General features: G+C 47.3%; 3 protein-coding genes and 1 long non-coding RNA gene across 10 annotated transcripts in view; 2 read left to right on the plus strand and 2 right to left on the minus strand.

Annotated features, from left to right (window-relative positions):
* Positions 1-2,647: 2,647 nt before the first annotated feature.
* Positions 2,648-3,351, minus strand: LOC117185009 (uncharacterized). Its single transcript, XR_004470501.1, has 2 exons — positions 3,131-3,351; positions 2,648-2,711 (listed from the first exon to the last, which is right to left on the minus strand). It is a non-coding gene; the product is annotated as an uncharacterized lncRNA (long non-coding RNA).
* A 4,058-nt stretch (positions 3,352-7,409) lies between these two features.
* On the plus strand, positions 7,410-14,078 carry pdgy (acyl-CoA synthetase family member pudgy). The gene is made up of 5 exons (XM_001355489.4): positions 7,410-7,818; positions 11,156-11,366; positions 11,982-12,521; positions 12,590-12,704; positions 12,801-14,078. Exons 1-5 carry the CDS (start codon positions 7,537-7,539, stop codon positions 13,441-13,443), a joined length of 1,791 nt encoding a protein of 596 aa, XP_001355525.2. The 5' UTR covers positions 7,410-7,536; the 3' UTR covers positions 13,444-14,078.
* Positions 14,079-14,888: 810 nt separating this feature from the next.
* Positions 14,889-23,210, minus strand: part of Flo2 (flotillin-2) — a 101,640-nt gene continuing 93,318 nt past the window's right edge. For 4 of the 7 annotated variants that reach the window (XM_002133635.3, XM_033384211.1, XM_033384213.1 and 1 more), the window contains 4 exons: positions 22,442-22,550; positions 17,070-17,637; positions 16,823-17,006; positions 14,889-16,755 (listed from right to left, as the gene is read on the minus strand). In XM_002133635.3, the coding sequence (XP_002133671.1) occupies positions 16,576-16,755; positions 16,823-17,006; positions 17,070-17,637; positions 22,442-22,550 (1,041 nt within the window). In that variant the 3' untranslated portion in view covers positions 14,889-16,575. Of the gene's footprint in view, positions 16,756-16,822; positions 17,007-17,069; positions 17,638-17,692; positions 17,713-17,789; positions 18,263-22,441; positions 22,581-23,210 lie in introns of those variants that run through there. The other 3 variants (XM_033384217.1, XM_033384212.1, XM_033384216.1) reach the window with 3 other exon arrangements.
* On the plus strand, positions 20,278-21,586 carry LOC4815743 (uncharacterized). The gene is made up of 2 exons (XM_001355488.3): positions 20,278-20,432; positions 20,500-21,586. Exon 2 carries the CDS (start codon positions 20,520-20,522, stop codon positions 21,465-21,467), a length of 948 nt encoding a protein of 315 aa, XP_001355524.2. The 5' UTR covers positions 20,278-20,432; positions 20,500-20,519; the 3' UTR covers positions 21,468-21,586.

Raw genomic sequence — 23,210 nt, forward strand, 5'->3', positions numbered from 1 at the left:
CTAGTTTTTTGCGGTTTTTCATATTCCAATTTCCGAAAGTGTCGAAGTTTCAGTAACGCTTTTGTGGCAATGTGGTGGATATTTGGACTGCGGCTTGTCATTTATGCATATCACAATTCTCTACTAATTATTTAGCGAAGCATTTTTCGGATATGCAACTGTTATCGACTGTCAGAGGGGAGCTTCACCCCTTTAAAGTGCCACAAAAGTTATCTTTTAACTCTTAATTAGCCCAGTAATTGGTGTCCAGGTTCAGGGACACTCTTAATTGCATTCTTTCAAGTATATTCGCTTAGCGAAAATGGTTCTTGGATTAAAAACAGATAACAGCATGAACCTTTTAAGGTCTATTTGCCACATCTATAACTCCCTCTGTCATACCTTATCCCCTGAACTATCCCTTAAAAGCTTTTAACTTCTCATTTTGCCTGCTTTGATACTAAGTTCCATTATAAGCAGATAATAGTAAATTAAATAAATCGGATATTAGCTTATTTATTGGACTATTTTTCTGAAATTTTCTTGTATATCACGAATCATCTTTCTTATAATTATAATTGTTTAAAATAGTTCAGTTTCGAAACAGTTTATGGACAGAATTACATATATACAAATTATATGTTAAATATCCATGGAGATGCCCATCTATTTTTTGGATAATCCTGAAGAGCAAAGCTTCCGTCTCCTTTCTTCCTGTCTCGAGTACCGAGAGTAAAGGGTATGCGACCAAATCGTGTCATTGGGCTTTCGTTTTCCTTCTTTGTGTTGTTCTTTTTGGTTGGGGAATGGGTAGGGGGGGGGGGGGGGTGGGGTGGTAAAACTTGCTTAAGATTTGCGCGACATTTGTGTTGGTGGCATTCGGCATTCGGCATTGTTTGCATATTTGCGACGCTGCCGAATGTCTAACGGTTATCGGGCGGGGGGGTTGTGGGCTGGATTTCGTGAGAGCGGAACCATTCAATTTCACGTTGCCTTCCCTCACCCCTCCCCTCTCCACCCCACACACTACTTTTCCGTGTCCGTTCTCCCTTTCCCGGTCCCTTTATGCCGAGAACTTCGTTTACCTTTTAGCAATTTCTTTAAATATTTAAGTAGCTTCCCCCCCTCCCCCACCTTGTTCCTGTTGCTCCCACTCTCTTGTGTGTGTGTGTGTGTGTGTGTTTGTGTTATTGTGGGCGTAAAGAGCATCAATATCAATCTTGTGTCGATGTCAACTGTCAGGGCAGGTGGTAGGTGCCATCGCCATCGTCATCTCGTTCACCCCTTTCGCTCCTACGCGACACTCTTTGCTTGTGTGTGTGTGCCAGTGGCTGTCAAACTGTACGCGTGTTTTGCGGTTGACACTTATGCAACCGCAAAGCAAAGCCTGTGCTCGCTCATGTGTGCCTGTGCCTGTGCCTCTGTGTGTGTGCTGCACTTGAAAAAGCAACCAATTGTTGTAGTTTTCTTCTATTCTCCTCTCCGTGCCTCCTCCCCCATCATCTCCCTCTAACGCTGACATAATTGCGCATTCAAAAGGAGCGCTCCAAGGTGGTGGAGGGTGTAGTGGCGAGTGGGGGAGAGTGGGGGCAAGCAAGAAGTGGGGAGCGAGGGAATGTTGTTCATTCTTTTCGGCTGACACACATTTTGAACAAGCCTCGCAGCAGCGGCAACGGCAACGGCAACGGCAACAATGGCAGGCAGCACGCAAATTTAACTTCGTTTCGCCCAAGGTGCATTCACAAAAGGTGAGCGCTACACCGAGAGACCATCCTCCTCCACAGACGTTGGTTTTGTATGCCCTTTCTTCTATCGTTTGCAATCCGTGCACATCACGGCCGTACACAGGCTGGCGCTGGCCTTACCGCACAAAAATATACCTTGTTCTTGCCTGCCTACTGGCTTGCTCCTTTGTCGCTGCCGCTGTCGCTGCCTCTGCCTGAACCAACTTCGATTCGATTTCTTTCACGCTCTCCGCTCTCTCTCTCTCTCTCTCGCGCTCGCTCCCTCTCTGGGTTGCTTCAAGGCTCAACGTTCAGCGTTTATGCGGCTCCAACGAAGACAGCAGTCAAAATAGCGCCACAAGAAGCAGGGCCAGCAGGCAGAGACAGCCAAGACAGCGCCAGCGCCAGGCGACAGCAGCGCCAGCAGACAATGCCAGCAGACAGCAACAACAATTACAATTAGAAGTGTGTTTATGCCGCCGCTCTCTTGGTCGCTCGCTCTCTCCCTCTCTCTCTCTCTTTGCACCGCTCTGGGTAAGCTTTCTTCGCGTTTGCCGCCCCCTCCTCCCCTCCCATCTATCCTCATGATGCGTATCACTTTCGCATTTGCCTCTACCCCGCACCCCCCACCCCCACCCCAACCGTCCTGATTGTTCGTGGTGTGTGCGTGTGTGTGTGTGTGTTCTTTTTTCCACCCAAAAGAAATTCAACTTCATTACACAATATTCGCTTTCTTTTGTGGATTTACCTTTTTTTTTGTTTTTGGTGTTCAGCTCTTTGATTGCCTTTTTTTTGTTTGTGGGTGGATATACCGTAATATTCCTTGTGGCTGCCGATGCTGCTGCTTTTCAGCTTTCTTCTGCTCCTTCACCGTTCAGCTTTCTTCTCCCTCTTTGGCTCTTTCTGCACTTTGTTTTTGCGTTTCCTTTTCCTTTTGCAATTTCTTGTATTTTATTTTTGTTAATTTTTGATTACTTTTAACGCGCTTTCCGCATTTCACTGTTTGCACTGCAGGAGTGGAGGTGAGGCGGAAAGACAAAAGATAGGGAGACAGAGTGAGAAAGGGAGGGAACAGAAAGAAGCACACAACAAACAAGAAACAACATGATGATTGGGTAAAGCGTGTGTGCAACAATTGCCGGACTCTCCTCTCCTCTCCACTCCACTCCATTCCACTCCCCACCCAACTCCGGATCCGGATCCGGATCTATTGAACGAACACCCCCTCCCACTCCTCCGCCACCGACCCAGGTGCCCATCCGTTCATCCCACTGGCACGTGCGCGCCCCGCTCTGTGCTGCACTTCGTTTCGTTTCGTTTCGTTATGATTTCAATTTCATTTCATTCCGTTGCAATGCACTTTCTTCGCGAACCAAATACAAAAAAAAAATAGCCAAAAAAATACAACAACAAAAATCTACAACAACATCAAAGAACGGGAACAACACAGCGTATGACAGCACACAAAAATGTTTGCCTATTTTGCTCTTTTATTTGATTTATTTTCTTATGTCGCCCGCTGTATGAGACTCCCCGAGACTCCGACGCGAGTTGCGCGCGACTACGCACCTAAAAGTAGACTACGAACTCGTCGCGTGCTCCGGCGGCATCGAACGGAACGGGCCATATTCTCAGAAGCACAGCACACTTTTCGTCCCAACAGAACAACCCCCGCCCCCCCCTGAAGCGGGGCTTTTACCGCAAAAGCTCGCCTCGCCAACAAGCTTAAATTCGAAAAGCAACTTTTGCAGCTCTGAGCCGAGCTTCGGCGGTGGCGCCCGCCCGCGCTCTGGCGAGCTTCCCTTCCTGTGTAGCGCCATCTGGTCGTCTGCCACTGTCATGGTCCCGTTATGCGTCGGCGTCAACGAACTGCGGAGGGAGTGGGAGCAGCTAAGACACACCACACCCCCATCATAGCATCAGCCAAGGAGGAACCAATATTACGACTAAGAGATACCCGCTACAAGAAAAGGGTACCCATATGCCTATATAAATTCGAAGTTTGAGGATTGTCGCACAGTGTAAAGAATCGGGAAAGCAAACCCAGCCATTGCTCAAGGAAATGAAATGTGTGCAATAAGAGACCGCGGAAAATTACGTGCCGTTTGTTCCATTTATAAACAAAATATTCAAGCGAAACGTGGTTGGATCCAGCACAAGAGTCGGATTGATATGTTATTTGTTTACAATATTTATCCTACAGTGTTATTAATTGTTGATATTGTTGGAATTGATATATTGTTGAATACCTCTTCCTCTTTCGTATCATTTGGTACCTGATTCCAAAGTCTATGCCAGCGGTCGGCAAGGCCCTGTCTAATGTGCATAGGAAAGTGCGTTGCCGCTCACGTACACGTGTATAGCACTGGTTGTCATTGCATGTACATATTGTACGTGCCGACCCCTGGCTTATACCCAACAGCATTAATTTCCAACTGATTCTCGGAGCCAGCAAGATTGTACTTTTAGAACATAAAATCATTTCTTCTTCTTCTTGGTTCATTCAAGCTGGTAAAGTTGTAAAGGTGAACACAGAAAAGGGTCAAGAATTATTCCCAAGTGTTTTCCATAACCATTAAAATAAAACATTCAGAGGCGGCCGAGTTGCACTCGCTGAAAAATATATTAAAATTGTATTTATTATTTACTTTTTCGTAGGGATAAGATGGATAGATCTGGCCACCCACTATGGAGGCTCCCTTCAGGCTTGGAATGCTTTTGGGCATGCATGTTGATCCAACAAGAAAAATCCGGTTGTTAAAAAAGATTAAAAGATTCTGATTGTGCAGGTCTCCATCATAGGCGAAACTTTAAACCTCGAAGCAAATTCTTATCTGGAATACCGCTTATCTACCTACAAATATAGGTTTCTATATGCATTCTGACTTCATTTGAATATATGTATATATCCACGATTCAGGACCCACACATTTACACGAAAAGATTGCCATTCGCTTCTGGTTAGATCTTGTAGTTTCTTCTGGCTGTTACCAACAGGTGCGAGAATGTAGCACACCCCCGTCCTGAGTGCGTAGCGGGTATAACCCACCCCCAATGCAGCCCCACCCTCATTCGAAGCATCAAGTTGGGGGACGTGGACCTGGTCGTGGACTGGCACAGTTCCGAAACACGCATTGAGCGCGACACAACCCCAAAAAGGGAGATTATAAAATTAACTCGTAAGACATTCGTTTCTGTATGTGTGTGCGAGGCAAACCTGTGGCAAAACTTTGTATATACCATGTACATATTAACGTATGTATATACATTCGTAAGAATAAACAAATAGGAATACACTCATATAGTAACAATAAGAAGACGACGAACCATAACTGATAAAGCCGCTCTAAAACTTGGACATTGCGCTCCGTGAAATCTAAATCCCTTCGAAAACAAAGCTTAGCCCTGGCAAGATGGCAGAGGGGGAGTGCTACCTGAGTGGAGCTGAAAACAAAACAGTAAACAAGTTGGAGCTGCAGTCGTATTGCAGTATAGGCCCCATACAAATGCAGCACCCGAAACCCACAGCGAAAGCAACAACAACAAAACATCAATGAAATCAAGAAAAACTGGTTTGCCTGGATAAACATTTCGGATTTTGTTAAATGTGCTCGAAAAGCGGGTATTATCATTTTACCCATATGTGTGCAACGCATCAGCAACCTTCTAAGGAACATTTGTTTCACCTTTATTCGAAATCGATCTATTAAACAAAGTTTTAGGTATACTAGATCCTATGCGGATAGAAATGTTCTGTTGTATTATATTCCAAAGCAGTTTCACGGGCTTGATAGAACGAGCGGCCTTTGGAACGATGGACCTGCGAGGGTATCTAAGGCTTCGGCATCCGAAGTCAGTCTTTCGTTCATGTTTTGGTTTTGGTTTTGTTGCTGCTTCGGCGGCGGCATAGACTGTGGGACGGACCATCAATTTAGACGACGACTTTGAGCTTGGGTACAAAGTTCACACGACCGTTTGCAGTCGGAATAAACAGGTCGAGAGCGGAACGCGAGGCGCTCGAATTCAGCATGCTCACTCTCTCCAAGAGAGCGCAAAGCGTGGGCGGTTCACTGACGACTCTGCATCTGGGAAAACAAGCACTACATACATACATACATATGTATATCAGGGCGAATAAAATCCAAACAGACCGACCCCTAAAAGCTGCTGATAAGGCAGCTGCCCCACAGTGCAAGCGGCTGATTGCATTCAACTGTTGAATAATGTTTTTTTTTAGAATTTGTCGGCGCCCACTGTAAAAGTCAGTGCATTCTCTCGCACAGAATGCATGCGAGAGACGCAGAGAGAGAGATGGAGAGAGAGAGCGGATCGCTGCAGCAGAGAGACAGTACGATGGTCGGAGAGCGAGAGAGCAGAAAAAGCCATGCAAATCGTGGTGCGAATGGAATGGAATGGGGAGAGTCAATGCAATGTGCATGCCAGATTAGTGTGAGCGAGAGGGAATGCATTCTGGCCTTGAGCTGTGCTCACATTGTAGCTCTTCTGCTCTACTATAATCTACCGTCCACTGCTCTCTTCTCTTATACAATGGCTGAGAGCATCGTTGCTTTGAACAGATGTTTGGCACGCAGAGAAGTAACCAGCTCTGCTGCACAACTTGCATGGGAATCATTTCAATCACAAAATGCCTTCGTTACACGGTCTGGTGGGAAAATCTTGTGAGTGGTACTCGCATATAATAAACGAATGTTCTACCTGTGAGGGTATCAATGCTCTCGCATTGCTTTCCACTTGCGAGCACTAGTGGGGTTGGTCTCCTGCTTTTGAAATGAATTCATTTCTTTGACAAAGTTTCCATTTCACACATAGAAATTCCCCAATGCACTCCCCAGAGACAGCGTGGGGGTGGGGGTGCGGGAGATTGAGATAATCTGTGAATTTAAAAGGCGGTGGAGGTGTTTGGGATTACGAATATCAGCTTCGAGTCACCGCCACGCCGCGATCAAGGTTCAACATTTGTGGGATATATTACCCGAGGCAGCGATAACGGGGAAGACTGCCCCGTCATGCGCAGACAACAAGAAAGCTGGACGTTAATGCACAGCCGTCGGGCCCAACACAGCCGCAACGCCAGATTTCAGATTTCAGGAGTATTACTTATACACCCACTCACCACCCACACCTGTCCGGTCGCGGTTTCGATTCCTTATCATGCCAGTGCATCGAAATAGGAAAAATAGTACGGAATGGGAACAGCATCATGGACAGAATACGGTGAGGCATTCCCTCCCGCTCATCGAGTGCCTTGTGGAGTGTGGCCCACTCTCTCGTTTTATAACCGAATTTATAAATACACTCAGATTGACGGAATTCTTTCAACTTACAGTTACAGGTTGGAGGTGCTAGAGTGCTAGACTGCCAGAGAGAGGGAGATGCAGAAATTGCAGTCTGAATAGTGTGTCGCCGCATAGAGGAGAGCAGCCCGGCCGGCCGGTGAGCGGGAGAGTGCCCGAGAGAGACAGAGAGTGAGAGCGAGTGCAGTGCAGCATTGCAAAGGAGGATAAAGACGCAGCAGAGTACAGCCGGGCACGGGCAGAGCAGACCAGAGCAGAGGGGCAGAGGGGCAGAGGACCAGCGGCAACGCCAACGCGATCGTCTGTGAGCGTGCAAGTGTGGGTGCGTCTGTGTGCCAGCAACAGGCATTTACTGTGCGCCGCACTGCGACGCCAGCCGACAGTCGTGTCTCAACACTCGACAGCAGCAGACGTTAGGCACCACTCAGAAGCAGAAGCAGCAGCAGCAGCAGCCCCAGCCAAATTCCAAACTCGACTCCAGTTTCAAATACACAAACACACACACACACAGAGAGACCATGTATCCAGCCACTCAGTTGCTGCGTCTGCGCAGCGCCTCCGCCTTGAGCAGCGCTGCTACACGCTCGATAACGACCAAACGCCGGCAGAGGAACACCAGCACGGTGAGCGCCGAGAGGGCGCGAGCTCAGGGCGACAGCGAGACGGACAAGTTCCTGCACTACAGCCCCGAGGATGGCTACTACAAGACCTCCCCCTACGACCCCATCGTAGTGCGCAATGTGCCGCTCCACGAGTACGTCTGGCGGGACTTCAAGAAGTGGGAGAGCCGCACGGCAGCGGTAAGTGCTTGACAATAATAATAATCCCAGTGCAAAGTTTAATATCAAGTGCGAGGCAATCGAAACTCAAGTGCGGTTTACTTTACCCCTCTGGAATCTTCTCAGATATAATGTAGTTCGTTCCTATAATCTCTGGAGGCAAATATCCGTCCGTGGGGTTCCCTTTTATCTCTAAATTAAGCTTTTGGTAAGGAGTTGCTCTGTGATGTTGCAAGTCAAGTTCGTTCGACCCAGAACCCTAATTGAAGTGCCATGTACTCTCGGCACTCACACGGATACCTCCTTGAACACGGGTACTTCATGGAAATACTTCCACTTCGAACCTCGAAGGTTTTCAATGAGTGAAGTGCAGTGGAGTGGAGTGTGTCCGCTCCTTGTTAAGCTTTCTCCTTGGAGGTCCATCCTCAAGTTCTCCATGAGATTCCGAAGGGTGTTCTCTGGGAAATCCTAAGAGAAAAGTTTTTCTCTCTTCCCCACTATCCGGCTAAAGGCTAACCTGCCCCAAAATATTCGGGCCACAAATCACTTTAGAGAATTCCGATTTGAAGGAATCGCAATTCGCGACCAGACCCCCCTTTGTTTGTTTATGACCCAGGGCTATTGAACCGGCGCGCCAGTCTATACATATCCGAGTGTGCAGGCAAAAATTGATGTTTTTATGACCGTCCAATATCGGAATCGCTGCTTTCCCGCCGCCCATCTACGCCCCAGCCCAATCCGAATACAATACGCATTTGTAATAAGTCTGATTATTCGCTATCAGTCAGATAGCATTGGACGAGTATTTGGGTCATTAATGCCCCCCCTGCTTATCGGACGACAAGCGTAATGTTCGGACGGAGCTGATAAGCCAGTTCGAGTACAAGTGCGAGCAGATGATAGCGGCGAAAGTGAAATGTACTACTCTTACTCACAACGGGGAGGGGGCAGGCCCCTCACCCCCCCCCCCCCCCCCCCCCCCCCCCCAAAGATCGGCAGAGAGCGTGCTATTTTTGCCAGACTCCTGTTCCGGTTCTCATCTGGGCCCCTGTTCTGTTTTTGTCCACCCGTACGTTTACGGCTCATTGAATGCCAGTCGAGTAGTGCCCGGTGGCAAATTGCTGGTGAAATGCTTGCAGATAAGAAATACTGTCTACGGAGGGGAACGATTAAACGAATCGCGTCGAGTGGCTGTCGTTCGAGTAAAGCCCAGCTGACACAATGGAAAGCGAGTCTCGTATGACAGATCATCCACATGCCCATCACCGTGCCCCCCCCGGTTAGCGCTCGGATTCGGGTGGCAATTACATAACTTTCCTATAGCCAGGGCCCCGCCACCCTTCCTCTCCACTTACATGGGAGGCGGCGATGACCTTCGCCAAATGTTTACAATTTTCACTTTTGAGATTTCTATCCCTTACGCTCTCACTCGGTGAACGATCTCTCCCCCTCTCTCTAGCTCCCACTGGGATTGTGCAAATCAAAGTGCAAATAATTTTCATTGAATTTTATTGCCATCATTGCAGTGTGTGCAGTGTGTGGGTGAGGCGATGTGCCAGGGGGGGACTGATATAACCGAGTAATCACCCTGTACTCACACGTACACATATGTACACAAAGAGTGCCACATGTGTGAGCTGGGGGCCAATTGTTGAATTAAATGCAATTAAAAGCGTCAGGCCCCAAGAGTCCGGTCCAAAGGTTGTTTAGTTATGCCCTAGCTACCCCCTCACCCCCAGCACCAGGGCGAAACAGTTGACACAAGATAAAAAGCCCAGCCAGGGGGCTTAACTAACAGATCGATCGATCCCACTATGTATAAGACCTACTAGGCCTATTTTTATCAAATATTCGACCCATTTTATACGATCTTATCGGCATAGAGAGGGTTAAGATCGAAGCACTGCATTTGGGTGACCCTCGTTATTGAATGCAGTTCCACTGTATGCTCCACTCTATAGCCCTCCGATCGATCGATTTGTGTGCTAATTCACGAGTACGGATCACCCGTTTTGAACCCTGTCGAAATTCACGACTGGTCGCGGTCATAAAATGTTTTTCTTTTTATAATTATTTGCGCTGTTATCTGTTTTCCGTTCTTTTTCTGTCCAAATTTTGATGATTTTGTTTGCGCTGTGACGTCAGCAGCAGTGGCCGGCAGTCAATGGGGTCCAGCCTCTGCACGCCGCTGCTGCTGCTCTGCCGGCATGAGAAGTCAAAAAACGCAGCGGCGTCCGTCGCTGACGAGCAAAAGAGATACCAATAGACAAACCCGCTCTCCCGCTCTACGTGAGAGAGAGAGAGAGAGCGTGCTGGGTAGAGGTGTGTATGTAAAGAGAGGAAGAGAGAGGCGCGCGACGACTCGTTTAGACTTTGCAGACTTTGTACTTTGCCCCACTGAACTTTGGACCGTCGCACTGCCCCCACAAGCAGCCGAACGATGCGAAGCGAAGCGAAGCGTTGCTTGATGCTCGCAGCGGAGTGGGGGTGCAGAGCGGTGATCGACAAATGCACGAAATGATTCTCTTATTATTGTGTTTATTACGACGTGCATGGGTGTGTGTGTGTCGGTGTGTTTGCACTGAGATACCCTAACAAAGAGTATGATGGGTTCGACCAGACAAAGCAGGCTGTTACAGCAACGATCGGGTGGCGGGAATAATCTGGCCATTTCAGATACCAGAGACCCCAATGTAAACCCAACATGTATCAAATAAAATATACATAGGTATTCTATATGGTGGTTTCAGAAGATATTCCCACATACATATGTAACTCGCGAGTGTCAGGGTTCATTGTTCAGCCAAATTGAATCCAAGTCGGATGTGGAAGGGTATCAACAGCCTCGGCACTCGAGTGCGAGTAGTCGTATGCCTTGTTTTCTTTCGTTTGAGTTAACTTAAAAATGTTTTGATATGATCATTGTTGTTGGTTTTGTTTGGAGCGAGCAATGTCGCTATTTATAATGCCTATTTTTAACCATATGCGATTTCGGACTGCGCAAATTTAATGTGGACAATCGGCAATCAGCGTAGCCCAACCGGCGGACCCCCTCCCACAATCAACGCTCTCTGCCCTTCTACCTCTCTCCGTCTCTCCGTCTTTCCGTCTCTTTGTCATTTGGCAAATGCTGATGACCTTCACCTTAGCCCCGAACCGGTTGTATGGTTGTGGAAGGGCAGGGAAGGGAAGCCAGGGTCAGGCTGGGGCCTGCGGTTAACTGATTAGCCACAAAAAAGGCTTCTGAATGTCCAGCGAATGCACTTTTCTGTGTACAGATTCCCCAGTAATTAAACGAGTTTGTTTTTGAACTGAAATCACAACTCATCTGTGTTCCTTCTCCTGTTCGTCCTTTCAGGTATGCGTCGTCACCGATCGCCAGTATACGTTCGCCCAGATGCGGGATGCCAGTGCCGCCTTTGCGGTTCGCCTCCAGACAAAGTTCAAGCTCCGCAAGCCCGACGTGGTGGCCATCTGTCTGCCCAATTTGCCGGAGTACCCCATCGCCACGCTGGGCGCCATCGAGGCCGGCCTGACGGTTACCACCGTCAACCCCATCTACACCGCTGGTAAGTGGGCTCGGTTTGCTGTTTCCTCGTACAGTTGTGTTCAGAGATAAGCTATATGGCATGTACATACCTATGTATATTCGGCCAATTAGCATCAACAGGTCAGTTGATTAGATAGTAGATGGAATTACCTTCGCGGATGCTGATGGTTCCAGCTTTATCCATTCAAGCAGTACAAATCGGATCCTAAACTCGTATTCGTATGTCCATTCGTATTTAATCAGGGATGGCACTTGCAATTTGTACGAACTATTGTGCAAAGTGTCCGTTCGCTTATGGGAAACATTCGAGAAATGACTTCAATAATCCAGAAGGTTCCCTTCTTCTATATGGATAATCAAATCAATTTCATTGAGTCTTCCAAGGTACTTTAGGCCTTTTTTTTTCTTTCGGTGTAGCTATACAATGAGATCAAGTGTACATGCCATAAGTATGTATTATTTGGGAACTGTCAAGTGCGTCAGAGGCGGCACGGTCCGGTACGGTTCCTTATCACGACAGTACCCACTAAGCCTTATGGGAATGTTGTAGAAATTTGTTGTTCTCGGTTTTTCGGGGCTAAAGTCGAAAGATCATCATTAACATTTGTATGTACTCCCATTTGATCAATTGCAGAGGAGATAGCCCGCCAGCTAACCTTCAGCGCGGCGAATCTCATCGTGGGCACCGTCCAGAACTATGGAACTCTGAACGAGGCCTGCAAGCTGGCCGGTAAGCGGCTGCCCATTGCCGTGATCCGGAGCCGGCAGGATGATTCCCTGCCCGCGGGAGCCATCGACTTCTTCGAGCTGATTAGCACCCAGAATGTGCGCTACGATGACCTGCAGGTGCCGAAGGAGGCGACTGCGGACGACATGGTCTTCCTGCCCTTCTCCTCGGGCACCACTGGCTTGCCCAAGGGCGTGATGCTGTCCCACAACAACATCACCAGCAACTGCGAACAGGTCCAGGCCGCCCTGACGCTAAACCTGAACGTCCAGGACACGTTGCCCGGAGTGCTGCCTTTCTTCCACATCTACGGCCTCACTGTGGTGATGCTGTCCAAGCTCGGCCAGGGCTCCAGGCTGGCCACAATGCCGGCCTTCAAGCCGGATGATTTCATGAAGGCCCTGGACCAGTACAAGGGCAGCATCTTGAATCTTGTACCGCCCATAGGTGAGTCCAAGAATACGACTAGAATACGATAGCGGAATGATAATAATTGGATCCTCTGTCTGTTCCAGCGCTCTTTATGATCAATCATCCCAACATAAATGAGCAGACGGCCCCCGCATTGAGAGTTGTGATGAGCGGAGCCGCACCTATTGGCCAGCACGATGTAGAGCGTTTTCTGCAGAAGTGAGTGCCATGACCCGTCCAAAAGATGGCTTATGCTTTCCCATCTTAACCGTTATGCTTTATGCTTAAAATAACACTCTCGATTCCAATTTTTAGATTCCCCAAGGTCGCCTTCAAGCAGGGCTATGGCATGACCGAGGCCTCGCCTGTTGTGCTTCTTACACCAGAAGGCAATACACGCTACGCCTCCACGGGCATCCTTTCAGGCTCTACTGAGGCCAAGATTGTGCCCCTGGATGGCGCTGATTTGAAGGGTGTGGGACCCCGTACCACTGGCGAGCTGTGTGTGCGTGGACCTCAGGTGATGTCCGGATATTTGAACAACGAGGAGGCCAACGAGGTCACCTTCTTTCCGGGCAACTGGCTGCGCACTGGCGACGTGGCCTTCTACGACGAGGACGGCTACTTCTACATCACGGACCGCATGAAGGAGCTGATCAAGGTGAAGGGCTTCCAGGTGCCCCCAGCGGAGCTGGAGGCGGTACTCCGCGACCACCCGAAGATCCTCGAGGCCGCTGTCTTTGGGATCCCGCACGAGGTGAACGGAGAGGCGCCACGAGCGATTGTCGTGCTCAGGCAGGGCCAGGAGGCCACGGCCGAGGACATCGCCGCCTATGTGGCCGAGCGCGTGGCCCACTACAAGAGGCTCGAGGGCGGCGTTATCTTCGTGGACGAGGTGCCCAAGAATCCCACCGGCAAGATACTGCGCAAGGACCTCAAGGCTCAGTATTCCGACTGAGCCCTAAGCACGCCTCCCTAGATCGGGATCTACGAGTACGAGTACTATATATATATTTCAATCGTTTTTTTTTTTTTGTCTGTTTTATAATGTGTGTATGATATCCACCAATGTTGGCCCTGGTCCGAAGAGTTGATCCCGTGCGGGCTTGTGTGAGCATTGCATTTAGACCTTCGAAAACATTTAGTCCTAGACTTAGAAGTAGGTCTCGATTAGTCATTCGATTGGTCCATAGTCTGTAAGAGTAGAATAGGCTGAACTCGTAGTGTAAGCACCCTCTTCCACTCCCCCTACCTTCGACCCCCTATCCCGTACCTAGCCCCTACCCACCATCCATACATCAGACCTAAAACTATAATCTATTACACTATATACATATATATATATATATCAGATCAGATCAGATCGTTTTATTATACTTAATGACGGACCCAGATCGTATTGGAGCGTTGATATTTCAAAGTTTAAAGACGAAATTATGATATTCACAACTAATTTTTTTTTTGTATAGTGTCCTAAAATATATTTGTTTGTTAAATGTATGGTAAAGAGATGCTGGCATATGGCATGCATCCATAAATGTATATGATATGTGTGCTATAATATTCGAGAATAAAGACGGAATGAACAAGTTACAAATTGTTTTGAGTATTGGTCGGGTGAGGACATACTCGAAAGGGAATCCCTAAGATATGGCCCTGAAAGTGCAATGGCCCAGCCCTAAAAGAATCCCTTGTTTGTTTGGAAAACCCTATCCCCATCCGTCATCACCTTACTTGTATTTTATCAATTATTACCAGCAGACATTTTGCACCTATTGAAATTTGATGTCACTCCAAAAAGTATCATTTGATTGATGGGCCTACAAAATGTCAAAAAACCCAGACAATATTGTGGCACATGATTAAAATAAAACCACAAAATAAATAAATAGTTCCGTCTGTATAGGTTGAAAGTCAAGTCCATTCTACATACATATGTGTTGTATTGAGGATCGCCAAATCCGATGTCAGAAGTCAAAAGCAAAGTTAGGAGAAGACTTGCCCAAACTACAAATATGTACCAGAGTAATGTAGAAGTGTTGGTTTACTTAGCGCCTAAAGCTATCAACATTATTGTATCTTAATAGAGCCGGGTGGGTGGTCTCTATTCAAATGAGCAGAGTTACATTAATCTTTAGTTGAACTGCTCCAAACAGAACCGAATAAGTACTACAATATTCCCTGATTTTAAGCACTGCAAATTCTACATATAATACTTTGTCTAATTGCTCATAAATATAGTATTTGATGTAGATGTAACAAAAATAAGCTTAGACCTCAAAAAAGATTGAGTTTTCACGGCACAGCCTGTAATCCTACGATCCGGTCCGAAGACGGTCCTTTTATGTGATTCAAAGCATTTTTCGGTGAATTTCTTTTTCAATTTATTTATTTACGACAAAATACACAAAATTTAAGATTTGATTTATTTAGTTTTAGTTTTTAGTTTAGTTCCTTTTCGTTTAGATGTCTTCTTGCACTTTAGCTGTTCTTGTACGCTGCATTACGATTTATGTGAATTACTTGCACTTAATATACAATAGAAAAAAAAATAGATGTATATATATGTGTTAGTGGGTGTGTGTGTCTGTGTGTGTGTGTGTGTGTGAATACATACTAAATACATATATGTCTGCAAATGTAAGCTGATTTTGATAGCTGATCGTTCGGGATATTGCTTAAACAAATTAAGATTAATTACGCTAGAAAAACAAAACGGATCCGGTCTCGAAAAACTCACAAAAATTGCTTTAACTAAATTCCAGTCAAGTGTAACAAAACTGATTCCCTCTCTCTCTCTCTTTTTTTTGGTATATAATTTTGTTAGTTTTGCTAAAAAGTGCAAAAATTAAGTCCAAAATTTGTTAAATGCATCCATTTACATACATACTCGTGCATGTACAAGAGAATACATAATAATAATAATATTAATAATAATATAAATAGAACAAAAAACCACAAAAAAATACGTATATCGAGACGAATATCTTGAATCGGACCTCACTGGGTTATAACAAAAAGATTCGATACATATTATGGATAGGATGGGACATAAAATGGTACAATCGGTCCTCTTTTTGTGCACAAAAACTGAATACAAATACGATTCGGTCGCACTGTGTGCATGGGTGTGTGCTTGTGAGTGTGTTTGTGTGTGTGTGTGTGTGTGAGTGTTGGAAGAGCTCAAGCTATGGCGGTCCCGAAGAGTAAACAGTGTTGTGAAGCGACAAGGATCAGAAACTCTCTGACTGTCTGTGGCTCTCCTTTGGATAAATTCTCACCGTCACATTCGAAGGCAGTTTCAGTAGTTTGAACAGTTTGGAAATGCAAAAGTTGCTGCTTGTGTTGTGCAGTGTAGCCAGTAAGCGGATCGAAAGGAGGGCCCTACACAACACTGTTTGTAGTGGGAACCCCAGTGGGTTCGGTTCGAAGCACAGTTTCATAGTTTAAGTATAAGTATAATGTATAAGTATATATAGTAGATGCGTGTATATATATGTATATATAAAGTAGCTAAGATTCTGCACAATTCTCTTAATGTATGTTTTTTTGGTTGTTTTGTTGCTGGTTAAAGTTATACAAATCTCATACTTCTATTTATTTGTATTTGATTCTGTTATCTGGAGAAAAGGCCACAAAATGCTGCGTACGAAATGCATAACTTTAGCTGAGATTAACGTTCGTCCTTTTTGATTGTTACACGGATATACTACTACATCGATCAGGCACACCCACACACACACACACACACGCACATACACAGACTCGCGCACATGAACACAGTATATGACACACACATATCTGTAAATATATATAATATCGGAGTACATTTTGCTATGTTCGATTGCGTTTATCGATCGATTGCTGCGATCGGCATCGCCTCTCGTTTTCCTGATGCTGCTTCCGCACTGCGTCTCGCTCTAACAAATGCCAGCTCCCCCTCCGTATCTCTCCCTCTCTCTCTCTCTCGCTCTCTCTCTTTGTTTAGCTCCATCTTTCTCTATCTTTCTCTGTTCCTTGTCAGTTACAATTCCTTTGCGGTGCGTTACGTTGTCATTGCCATGTGCTGGATGTCCCATTCCATTAGGTCTCACGCCTTGGCCCCGGGTATCTTGGCCAGCACCTTGGACAGATCCACTCCGGTGAGGGCATTGATCGAGGGGGGCAGCTGGGCCACCAGGCGGGTCACATCGTTGGTCACATTGTCGTTGCCTCCGATCAGGACAATCTCCTCCGTCTTGGCCAAGGGAGCAGCCACCTCGGCAGCAATCTGCGGAACAGTTTACGATTAATACTCTTTTAGTGTCAAAAATAGAGTCAACAAATAGTGGACAGACCTTCGGCAGCGATTCGAGGACAATGTTCATGATGGCAGCATCGCCGTACTGCTTGTAGACATGAGCCTTCATCCGCATCCGCTCCGCCTCGGCCTTGCCGACCAGCTCGATGGCATGGGCCTCGGCCGCACCGATCTTCCTGATGCGCTCCGCCTCGGCACGGGCGCCCTCAATGGTCTGGCATCTGTTGGGGTGATACGAATATGAATATGAATGAAGGGCTTCCAATAGTGGGGCTTCGACTCACTGTTTGGCCTGGGCCAGGGTTTGTAGTCGGAAGGCCTCCGCCTCGGCTGGCAGCTTGACGGTGCCGGTGAGCTCTTTGTCCTTGCGCTGGACCTCCTGCGACTCGATCTCGATCTGCTTGCGGCGCTCGACAACCTCGATCTGGATCTCCTCGTTACGGATCCGCTGGCGGATCTTGGCCGCCTGCAGCTCGTACGCCAGCTGCGACTCGGCCTTGGCCGTGTTGATCTCCTGATCGAAGTTGGCCTTCTGCAGCTTGTACATGCGCGTGTTGTCCTCGATCTTGGTGTCCGTCGAGTACTTCACATCCATGGCGCTCTTCTCGCACTCGGCCTCCCGGATGCCGGCGTCTCGATTGGCCTCCGCCACTCCGGCATCGGCGTCGCGCTTCACCACAGCGGTCTGCGCCTTGCCCAGGGAGGCCAGGTACTGCACATCGTCGTAGACATCCTTGATGGTGAAGGACAGTATCTCGATGCCCATGCGACCCACGTCAGGTGCGGCCACCTCGCGCACCAAGGCCGCGAACTGGTCGCGGTCTTTGTACACCTCTTCGACTGTAAGCGTTCCTGCAAAGCGCAACAGAATAGAAAACGGTATGAGGCGTGGGGTATGAGATGGCACTTCTACAGGTCAGGCAAGAGCTTGGGGGTGTGTATGGGGGTGGAGGTGGGAATGGGAATGGGTTTGGTGGTGGTTTGGAATCAATCGATTGCCTTACCGGGTGACCACCAAACTGGTGACGCCCACTATCATGGCCACCTTGAAGACGCCCATCCACACGACGGACATGTCGCCAGCCAACTGGCGCGCCACGGAGGCTCAGGGCTACTTATTGGCTCGCAGGCTATCTACTCGTACACAGCTGTGCTTATCTATCTATCTGTCTTTTGGTAGCTTTTAATCAAAGCTCTTTCTTGTTCTGTCTTCGCTCTGACGTCATTTGGCGCAGTCTTATCGGTGGCCTTATCAGACTGATAGCCCAACTGACGTCACTCATGGGAGTCCGAGTCCGAACTAGACTGGAATCCAGTTGCAGCGATCAAATCCTCTTCGGAGGCCAGTTCTCATCCCTTGTGGTCAAGGTCACCCCCGGTCGACCACCCACAACAAAAGTATGCACGTATAAATTCTCACACGCGATTGGAATCGGAGACTCGGAGACCCGTAGAGACCCCACGACCAGAGCGTGTCGCGTTGAGCTCGCAACTGACATCGGACCGCAATCGAAAGCGAGACATAGACCCCCCTCCCCCCAGACACAGGCCACAGACGCAGTCCCAGCCCCAGCCCGGCCCCAGCCACAGCCACAGCCCCAGCCCGGACCCGGCTTTGCTTAGTGGTTTTGTAATCGTTTCAGTATTCGCACTCAAATTGATATTGTCTGTCCGACTCGTAATTGTTGTAGTCGCGCTTATGAAAACTACCTTGAGAGCGGAGGTACCTTGAGTTGGGGTCTCGTAAAAGTTTGCCCACAGCTCGCAAGCCCTAGACTCGAATTGGGTTTAATTGAAAGCCATGGACTGGGCAGAGCGAGGGCTCGAGATCTAGAGAAAAAGAGCTGGCAAAAGTTGAGAGGCAGCCTCCCCGCTGACTTATTTAATGTCGTCCATCAGTTTTTATGAACGGAGCAAGGTTAAGGTCTTCGAGGGAGATTCTAATAGATAGAGCACAAAATATTTCATAAACGTTCGATTATCGGGAACAACCCCTATCGCTCTTGCAAATCAATTCGCATCGAGATATGATATCATAATAGAACCCGATTTACGAGTACTTGATTACATATTCAGTTGCCACACAGACAATCAATCAATATACATATTTATATACTCGAGGGAGTACCAGGTGTACGAGTACCATTTAATTGAGTTTAATCAGGGAACATGCCACATCTAAGGGAATGGGATTGCTGAATAATTAGCTTATATTATCCGTTGCAAACGGGACACTTGACACGGCCGTGCTGGCAGACCTTGCAGCACTTGGTTCGTACCGGGTTGAGGTACCATCGGGGCTGCTTATCCTTCTCCTCCTTTGTGTCTACCTAGAGGGCACTGGCGCTGACATGGATTGAAGAGAAGTGGCAAATGGGACACCTCTGCTCCGGCGCCAGGTGTGGATGCACGAGAAACAGAAAGCCTCTCCAGCCCTACCTTTGACATAACGATTTCCAAGCAAATGCCGCAGATCTTGTCCTTGGATAGCTCTTTGGCAAAAGCAAGACTCATTTTCCGTTCGTGCTCTTTCTGTCCAAACCTTTGCGATCCCGGCACATCTGGCACATCTCTCTTGTTGAAAATATGTGACAGGGTATTCTGCATGTGGGTTCCACTTTTGCTCAAGTTCCCATTTGAAGCCGTCTGGGAGTCCTGATTCTGCTCCTGCTCCTGCAGAATATGGGGGCATTCACCCAGCTGGTACTCGGCTACTCTCCAGTATAATCAGGCTCGAGACAGGCCACATTGACGTCATGGGAAAAGCGGCAATATGCTCCCAATCTGAGATTTCCCTGAAAATGGAAGGGGCAAATGTCTTGACCTTCAACCGAGTGCTGATTCAATTCAAGGTCCGATCCGTTCATCTTGAACGGATTTTACAAGTCTTCAGGACAATTCTGATACGAATGCTCAAGTACCTTAAACCGGGTAATTGTTTTCGATAGTTGAGTCAAATACTACTAGGATATCACTTGAAAGGAAACTCAGTTCCGAATTGTGTTCAAATAAGACCCGAAAATGTTAAAATATCTACAAATAAATCAGCTCTTTTCGATATCTTTTTAGTAATTCAGCGTAAATATACCACAATCAGTAGAGTTCCTGTCCGTCCTGTTATGGGAAATTTGTGCAGCGCATCAACTTCTACTACAATTTCTACGTCCATAGTCCCTACGAGGATTTGGAAAAGTATTCTCCGAAATGGAGAACGTGGAAATGAGCACGATTCTTAAACTTTTCCCCTTGTTTTTATTTGTTAAAGGAGACTATTCAAAAGATTCATTGTATCCAATCATGAAGATACACAGCTTGGCGAATGTTGTACCTAAGAATGCAATGATCCTGTCATCCCAAGGCATTCCCCCTCTCTTGTCTTTTTTTGAAAACATCGGGGAAGCATCGACCCCGTTTCCATCACTACAGCAGAGCAACGTCAAGGAATTCCTTTTAGGGAGAAAAAGAACGAATTAAAGCAGGCCCTGATTCCAAACTCTATCCCCTTTCTGATGTGTGCGGCAGCCGGCACCGAGAGCTCAGTACATTTTTACACTCGAAGCAGAACGCACACGTAGCAAAAATCTCAAATAATATTTTTTTGGAAATATTTTCTCGCTCTGTTTTTTTGATTTTTGGTGAAAGTCAAGGTAAAAAAAAAATATATTTAAATTTCAACGAGACAATAATTTTTCACGTTCGACGGTTGGCCGCCAGGCCATAGGTAGGAACGAAACATGTCCAAGACGGTACTCAACGGCCAGATGGCTTCTGCGTCGGCTCTTCGGGCTCCGCTGTGGCGCCCCGTGGTGATGCACTATCCGAAAAAGCTGCTCCCGCACGGACAGATGCGTCGTCGGGAGCCGGCTATTGGCTACCCGGCCTCCTACCAGTCATCCAAGCTACGCTGCGGCCTGACGCAGCCCTTCGCCTTCGACCATGGCCGCCCCGGCCAGTACTGCCCGGAGTGTCTGTGCAACAAGGACAGGAACCATGGTGGCGGTGGCGGTGGTGGTGACATGGACGATACTGTCTCCCAGTGCTCGCGTGTGTCCAGGGCTTCAAAGCGCTCCATACGCTCCACAAAATCCAAGCGCGACGACGGCGATGGGGATGCTCCCCTCAGCCATCGCAGTGATACCTCTGTAAAGACCGTGATATCTACGGCCACACTGAAGAGCGGCCACAGCAAGAGATCGCCATCCCAGGAGACGGTCAAGTCCTGTGCCACAGTCAAGTCAAGTGCTTCGATCAAGTCCAACGTCTCCGTCAAGTCCAATGCCACAGTCAAGTCCAATGCGACAGTCAAGTCCAATGCGACAGTCAAGTCGAGTGCCGGAGGCGTGAAGGAGTCCAAGGCAGACACAGTCCGGGCCAAGGCAAGCCGTCACTCCCAAATCGAGATAATGCCACACCCCCACCCGGGCCCCAAGCAGCCCCCGAAGGAGGCACAGACTGGATACGAGAACTACGGTCCCATGACGAACGCGGAGCGCAAGGCTGCCCTCGACGAGGCCCGATTCAAGTACGACAAGCTGATCGCCGAGTACAACCATCTGCCGGTGTCAGTGCCGACGCTGCGCGTGCGCAACCGCAAGATCGACATCGAGCGGGAGCTGGACGAGCTGGACTACAACATCAACATGTTCGACCAGCCGAACATCAACGTCTACTACCGTCGTTAACTTTGATATTGATGTTGATTGCTTTCGTCTATTTTTTTTTCTTTTTAGTTTTATTCAAAATTTGATTATTTTTCCAGAGCCACACAGACCAAAACAGACACAGTAAACAGTACTACACACACAATATTTAGTACATAGAAGATGACTTACAGGGGTACAAAAACAAAAACAAAACTCACTAGCCGGTATTCGCATACAAATCCAATTCACTACAAATAAATTGTACTCGTAATTTCAGCAACAGAAACCATTGGAAGGTCTATTACTAGGAGTGTGGTCTAGTGTCATCAAGTGTCAAGGGCGGTACTCTGGCCAGACTAGGTTGCCTTAAAAGAGCTGCCAAAAAGGTATAGGCTAGCATTCGAAGAGCTGGGAGACAGTTTTTGGAAGATGTTATGGGGCCTTCGATGGACGTGCTTTATGCTACTCCGTAGAGAAGTTGAACTGCCAATCCCAAGGCGGATTCGGTCAATGGATTAGCTAAGTCAGCCTAGGGTGTGGGTTATGTTTAGATATGGGCCCTTTTATGTCAGCTTTCATATTTCTAATCAGACTCTGTATACATCATAGGAGCCTCCGACACAGGCACCTTGACACCTAGTGACATCTCGCACCAACGACTCCAGATAGCCTTTTTGTATTGTGTCCCATATGCTTGCCAATTCTCAATCCATGCCCATCAGCATAGCCCAACAGTGAGAGTATACTTGGCACAACAAATTAGGCTGTAGGCTTAGTCGAGTATAGTAGATTGCATGCCCAATGTTGGGGGTATGGTTCAACATATAAAGAAGGGCATGCGATCTATTCCACCTGGCCTGTAACCTCATTTTTGTCCACAGTGAACTTATTCCTATATGTACATATTAGCCACAAATCAATTTAGTAAGTAGTTTATTACAGATTTACTCGCTTTGATTCACTTCAAATCGCTTCGAATCCTTTTGAATCACTTCGAATCCCTTTGAACTTACCCAATATGGCGCGCAGGTGTCCCTCGAGGGTCTGCAGGATCGTCTGCTTGATCTCTTTGACGCTCTTGCCCAGGAATTGCTCACTAGCAGTGCCCAGAAGCTCGTCGGCCTGATGATGGAAATAATATACATTCATCATCTGTGCGTGGGCGTGGCAGTATGTGGGTGGTGTGTGTGTGTATGTGTCAGTAATGTATGGGTGTGTGTGTGTGTGTTGTTTGATTGAATGGTAACATTTCGATTAATCGATTGATCGATTTTGATTGTTTTGTTTGTGGTTGTTGGGTCCGCAGGAGGTTTTTGTTGTTGTAGATCACCCACACAAGCACACATGCACACGTAGACACACATACACACGCACACACACACGTAAGCACACACACATAGAGACACAGCGACAGTGTGTGTGTGTGTTAGAGATAAAGAGAGAGAGAGAGAGAGATACAAAGAGAATAGAGAGCGATACATGGATTAACGGTAACAGCAGTAACCATATATAGCAGTAACGGTAGCAGTAACGGTAGTAGTAGTAGTAACGGAGTAGAGGAGCAGTTTTCGAGTAGACCATACATATGTATTGTATATAGATATTGTTTGTTCAAATCAATTCGAAATGATTTTTGTTGTTGTTTAATTGATGCGTGTGTTGGTGTGTTGTGTTGGTGAGTGTTGGTGTGTGGTTAAATTTTGTCGATATCATTTACAATTAGTTGCGGATTAGTTTGATGAGTTGATTCGAGTTGGTTCGAGTGGTGGATTCGAGTTGAGT

This window comes from Drosophila pseudoobscura, chromosome X, assembly GCF_009870125.1.
Source record: "Drosophila pseudoobscura strain MV-25-SWS-2005 chromosome X, UCI_Dpse_MV25, whole genome shotgun sequence".
NCBI lineage: Eukaryota > Metazoa > Arthropoda > Insecta > Diptera > Drosophilidae > Drosophila > Drosophila pseudoobscura.